The sequence below is a fragment of the Coffea arabica genome, chromosome 7c (genome assembly GCF_036785885.1).
Source record: "Coffea arabica cultivar ET-39 chromosome 7c, Coffea Arabica ET-39 HiFi, whole genome shotgun sequence".
Taxonomy (NCBI): Eukaryota; Viridiplantae; Streptophyta; class Magnoliopsida; order Gentianales; family Rubiaceae; genus Coffea; species Coffea arabica.
The window spans coordinates 6,313,432-6,320,013 of NC_092322.1; the positions used below are offsets into that span (position 1 = coordinate 6,313,432).

The window sequence follows — 6,582 nt, forward strand, 5'->3', positions numbered from 1 at the left end:
CGCCACCCAGCCTCCAACCCCTTAGTACTCCTCCTTGACGGCATCACGTACCAAATATCAACACACCTTTCTCTTCTTTTTTTTCTTCTTTATTTTTTTCCTCCTAAACACCTTCACTCTCATGATCCCTTTTCTAAGCTACGACATGCATATATGCGCAACACAATTCTTTTTCTTTTCAATCAAAAAAGGGAAGAAAAAACCTTTCGGCCTGACCAAGTATGGAAATAATTGTTGGATTTCCTTTTTCTTCCGTTCCCATGCTACAAATTTGTTTCGCTACTAGAAAACCTGCTGGTTTAAGAAACGTACGTGTAGGGTAACAATTTCTGGCCTGGCGCGTTATCTTTCGCTGGGAGCCGATCCCAATAGAATAGTGTGTGTCAATCAAATAACAATCCCAAACTTTTCCCTCACCTCCCTACGGAATATACACACACCCCCCCCCTTCCCACAACGCAGAAAAAAAGCCCTACTACTAGACCAGTCCTATTTAACCCCTCGCCTTTCTTCGCGTCTCGGTTGTTAAGCAAAGATCCCCTCCTTTCAACGCCAAACAACATCAAACATTTTTCTGCTACAATCATCTTTCCTTCGTAAATCGATCTGTAAGCATAGAAAAGGGAAAGAAAATATGAAGGAAATGTCATATACAGAAGGGTGACCATTCGGGGTCCTCTTGAATTGCAGCAGAAATGGTTATTATCGTTAGGAGATGAAGGAGAGGCAAAGGTGGCAGCCAGAAGAAGACGCACTCCTCCGTGCCTACGTTAAACAATATGGAGCCAAAGAATGGAATCTTATCTCTCAACGCATGGGGAAAAATCTTGACAGAGACCCCAAATCCTGCCTCGAACGTTGGAAAAACTACCTCAAACCTGGGATCAAGAAAGGCTCTTTAACCCCCGAAGAGCAATCCCTCGTCATTTCCTTACAAGCCAAGTACGGTAACAAGTGGAAAAAGATTGCTGCTGAAGTCCCTGGCCGCACCGCCAAGAGACTAGGCAAGTGGTGGGAGGTTTTCAAAGAAAAACAGCTCAAGCAGCTCCAGAAGTCACAGCACCGCCAGGAATACACCGACCCTGTTGCCGTCTCCTCCGTTTCCGGCAGGGCCTCACCGGAAAAAGCTGTTCAAGCTGGCAAGTACGACCACATTTTGGAGACTTTCGCAGAGAAGTACGTGCAGCCTAAACTTTTTGCATTCCAGTCCCTTCCATTGCCTCCCGCTATCATGCCTAACCTTTCCCTTCCCGAACCGCCTCCGGTTCTTTCTCTTGGTTCTGTCGCGATAACAGAACCGATGAATGGTTCGGCCGCGACAATTCCGTCTTCTACCCTCCCTCCATGGATGAATACCATGAATATCACCCCGACAACTTCTTCTTTGACCTCATCGTCTTCCACTCCATCTCCATCGGTCAGCCTCACTCTCTCACCATCTGAACCGGCTGTCCTGGACCCGGTTCAACCGGAAATCGGTTTGCCGAGCCGGTTCTTTCCGGTTCAACAAATGGGCGCTCTCATTCAGTGCTGTAAAGAGCTGGAAGAAGGGAGACAAAACTGGGTTCAGCACAAGAAAGAAGCTACGTGGCGTCTGAACCGGTTGGAGCAGCAGCTGGATTCCGAGAAGGCCCGGAAAAGAAGAGAAAAGATGGAGGAAATTGAAGCCAAGATAAGGTGCTTGAGGGAAGAAGAAATGGCCTTTCTTGGAAGGCTTGAAAGTGAGTACAGAGATCAGCTGAGTTCATTGCAGAGAGATGCCGAGGCTAAAGAAGCAAAGTTAATGGAAGCATGGTGCAGTAAGCATGCTAAGTTAGCTAAGCTTGTTGAACAAATTGGAGTCCACAGTCATGGGTTCACAACAACATTGGCTAAGGACTTGCGTTAATTAGTAATTTAGTTCTAGTACTGAAAAGATGTGGACAATTTTCATGTTTACCAGTTCCCGTGTCTTTTTGCATGCGATTTTATGCATGGTCTCTGTTTTTACCTTGGATGGTTCCTGAATCATATAATGATAAGTAGTATTAATAAATGTCTCTTTTAGCTTCATTCGTTTTTTGATTTCTTCTTCCTGTTACTGGAAGACTGAAAAAAAAAAAATTCAATGTATAAGAGGATACAAGCAAAGCAACACAGTATTTGGTCGTGATTTTTGGTGCTGTTTGAAATAGCGTAGACATAGTAGTGTCTAGGGAGATGCTGTGGGCGGTCCTGCGGTCGGGGTCGCAGTGGGTGGGTGCCTATGGAGTGGTAGAGGGATGGTAGGGAGAAAGATAATGAAAGCTGCTGAGGGTGTGCTATGCTGCAGTGTGATGTCTAATCTGTTTCCACATTTTTGTTAGCAAAAGAAAAGAAAGCATCACGAAAGAAGAGAGGACTGCATTGGAGGACCTGCTTTTTAACTTTAGCTTTTAGGGTTTACCATTGGACAAAGTCCACGCAGGGGCAGGGACTATTGATTCCATTCCACGCATTAAGAAAAGGACTTTTGGACCTAGTCCGGAGTCCCGCAAGTGTTAAAACACTTGCCTGCCCGTCTCCTCTTTTTTTTTTTTTTTTTTTTTTTTTTTCCAACAAACGTAATTAGCCTACCCGTCTCCAGAAAACAGCATTTTAGGTAATTCAATTAATTGCCAAATAAACATCAGCAATCCTATTGAACTTTATTGGGAAGTATTTGCTTCCTTGTCTTCTTGCTTGGGTAATGGCACTGGAGTTGCAGGAGGAGATTTGACACTGGCCAGCGGTTTGGTAAAGAACTATTGGGTAAAGTGGTGCCTCTGCATTTTACATGGTTGCTGATACTTGATAAGGGTTAATTACACTTTGCCCTTCTGCATTTGGCTCCTAATAACATTTTGCCTCTCGGAAACTTGTTGCGATTAACTTTTTGATAGGAGTAAGATAAAGTTATATTTTGCATGACCTGAATATTTCTAACTAATTCTTGAATTCATATAACAATTGTAACATAATAAATACCTGTTCCTTTAGTAGTTGTTAAATTCATTTAAACACAATTGCACCATGCACTCAACCTTTTAGCAATAAAATGAATTAGATAATTTGCAAACAAGAAGTCCAAGCAACTCAATGTGCTTCTCCGTGTCAATAGCAATACTTGTTTTAGATGAAATAAAAATAATTAGTGCATTTGAATAAAATTTATTTGATAAATTTTTTTTTTTACTGTGGCACTCTTTTTGTAATGTGGTTTATACTTGATAAAAATGTATTTAGAAAATCTCAAAAATTTTTGAAATAATTTATCATTCAAATAAAATATAAAGCAAGGTATAATTGAGGTGTAAAAATATCAATTCACTTTTTATTGACTCATGAGAATCTCGTGAAAGCTTCAAGCTAAACAAAAATTATCAAAACTGATCCATTTATAATTTAAAGGATGAAAGATAGGTAATGAAAAACTCATACGGTAGTTTTGGTAATTTGTTATTTATTTTTTACACCACGGCACAAATTGTCAATTCTTTGATATTTTGCCATTTTTTTACTTGTTAAATATTTTATATCATGTAACTTCATATTTTTTTATAATAAAATGTTCCATATTTTGATTAAAAATATAGCATTATTCTATTTACATCATGTAGAGGCATTAATGTCATTTTGTCAAAATTTTCGATGAAAAACTCATTATTAATATTTGATTAGTCAATGAAAGTGGCAATATATATATATATATATATATATATATATTCTATGGGGGAGTGCCCACGCATCGTGCGGGTGTTTGGTACCTGTGGGGAAGGAAGTTTTTTTGTTGAACAAACAATAGCACATTGTGAGAAGAAATAAAACTTAGTATGAAAAGATAAATGATATAATCAATCAATTCACACAGCGTTACAATAAAACTATGTCAAATTGAAGGTCGTTGATAATGCAAAAATGCAAAACAACACAGAAAACTAACCTTAATCCAGAATCTCCACCGAGAGCTCTTTCTTGTTGTTGCTCCAAACCTATAAGATTATAACCAATTCAGACCAATTAGGGTTAGACAACGTGAAAAATGCTATCCTGTAGTTAGGTAACACGATAAGAGTCGCTAATTGTAAGTACTAAGAACATACCGACAAAATTAAGGGAGGAATTGAAAAATTAGGGGGGTGAAATCTAACCTCACGTTGAACCACCAAGAGTAGCTGGGACTGAAAAGTATTCTAAGCTGATTAGTATGAAGCCAAGTAGAATTATCCCAATCCTAGAATGCGAATAGGGAAAAACTAATAATCAACCGTTTAGACATTAAAATATCAACGGTTCGGCAATTGAATTGGGTGTAATTAATGACAAAATAATAGGTAATTTCAGAGTTGAACTCGGATGAAAGAGAAAACGATGAGGCAAATCGTTATAAACAAAGGCAAAAAGAGAAAACTTAACTTCTGAAACTGAAAGGGGATAAAATGACCAACGTTTGTGGCTCATAAATGCAGATTATAAATGATAGACAAATGGATTTTTACTATTGATAGAGAAATCGTTGGCTCATTTCCTAAATTCGATTGCCATTCAAATGTTCCAGACAAAGCAACATCTCAAACGGTTATTTGCGGCTGAAAAGGAAAATTATTGGTAGTTAAGGGATATTCCGGTAATTACACCAACACACAAGCATATATGGGTTGTACAAAATGTAAAAACAGTTGCACACTAATTACACATTCCATCAATGCTCCGATAGCTCATCAATGACAACTTTAAATGTATTAAAATGGGGTCATTTCAGTAAACATACCCAAATACATGCTTCCTTAACTTGTACCTAAAACTTTTAAAGTAATACACAATATTTCACATTCCCAGAAAACCCCCACATATGCGGTTGAAATTCAATCTATTTTTTGATCAAAACTCAATCTTATATAGTATAAGAATATATATACATGCGCGACAAAGCGTTACAATGACCAAATTTAAGGGGGCAAACTGTAATTAACCCACTTGACAATGAAGTTGGGGAAACTACATCATGTGACTGGTTTTCTGCTCACGAGCGATGGTAGTTCTCCGAGAAAGTTAGGGTGGTTTTGGGGAGTCAATCGAAAGTTGAAGTCCATACGTTCAGATGAAAACAATCTATGCGTCCTTTGTGGGGTGTAATCTTAGTTAGTCAGTGTGGGATAAAATACTTGACATGACTAAACATTCCGAATCTGTGGTTACTACATGCTGCGGAACAAGAAATCGATTAATCCCAAGATCTGGCAACTCAAGCTGGCATTAGATAATATCTGGGAAACTGAAAATTTTATCTAATTCATTCTGCTTTTTTCGCATTGAAATGAACGTGTGAAAAGGTCTTCTTCCACAAACATCGCATAAATCCTCACATTATTAACATTTGAATGACTCTACTATCCTTACAACTTAAGATTAAGATATTTTACACATATTTGCAGAGAAAAGAGAAACAATCAAAACATTTACTAATGAAATTAACCATAATTTGGAATTTAAAAGACAGCTAATTTGCCATATAAAAAGGGAACTAATACTAGGTGCATTTTTTCCAATTAATGTACTTGATAGACAAGAGGAGTTACTGATAAATAAAACACTTCAAACATGAAAAATAATTGAGCCGATTTCAAACTAATGTAACGATTATTTGATTATATTAGAAAATCAAATTTGGCATTACAAAGGGACTCCAATACGGGGCTAGTGTTTTCTTCTTAATACCATATGGTAATAGTGAATACGTAAGATAAGGAAAAAAAATTATTTTGCTAAACTTTGAAAGTTGTTACATTTTTGTTGCAAATGATGATTTTTTTTTTTGTTAATCACGTATAATAATGAACCCATAAGTGAAATGATAAGTTAGATCGAATAATTAAATTGACTATTATTATAAGCGAGGGTTAGTGGTACCTTCGGAATCAAATGATCTTCTCACACCTAAAATTATTTTTTTTTTGAATTGAAATAAATTAGGCTTGACGAGAGGTAGGAGATATTTTCAGAACGCAAGTTGATGGCAGTGAAGCTGTCATAAAGCTGAGAGAGGTTTATGAAATTATCCCTTTTTGTTATTTGTTCATTTCATTACCTCTGATCTACCTCATGATTTGTCTTAGAGCTAATCTACGTGAAAATGTGATCTTTGTATAAAGATAAATCCTCCTTTTAAAGCATCTAATTTTGTCGTACATTCTTGTTTTCTTGGACCATATTGGTAGTTCTTCAACGCCTTTATCTGCACTAGACTCCTCCTAATCCGAGACAATTGAGCATGAACAATAGCTAACTTGGTAAAGTCAAAACAAAGCATTTTCCCCGAAGGATCCAAGTCTCTTGTCTTGACCACAGAAAGAGCTTACTCGCTCCACATTGCAACTTCAGTTGCTGCTGCTGCCTATGAAGAGTCTGCACTCTCCCTTGCGAATTTCATCCCCAAGGACTTGGAAGGTCCCTGGTGGCGCTGAGGCTAACAAATTTCTCTTTTCCGGTGAGAAAAAGTTAGTCTAAGCGTGGCCGCCTTGCACCCTGGACAAACTTAGTGGCGGTGCATGAAAAATACGTAAATTCTTCCCTTAGCTCTCGAGG

At 37.9% G+C, this 6,582-nt stretch overlaps 1 protein-coding gene across 1 annotated transcript; it reads left to right on the forward strand.

The window, feature by feature from the left end:
- Positions 1-265: 265 nt before the first annotated feature.
- Positions 266-2,035, forward strand: LOC140010769 (protein rough sheath 2-like). The gene has a single exon (XM_072058194.1). The coding sequence runs from the start codon at positions 716-718 to the stop codon at positions 1,886-1,888; it is 1,173 nt and encodes a 390-aa protein (XP_071914295.1). The 5' UTR covers positions 266-715; the 3' UTR covers positions 1,889-2,035.
- Positions 2,036-6,582: the final 4,547 nt, after the last annotated feature.

Bases quoted from the DNA above. Each gene is read 5' to 3' on its own strand.
- LOC140010769 (XM_072058194.1), top strand. From the start codon at position 716: ATGAAGGAGAGGCAAAGGTGGCAGCCAGAAGAAGACGCACTCCTCCGT.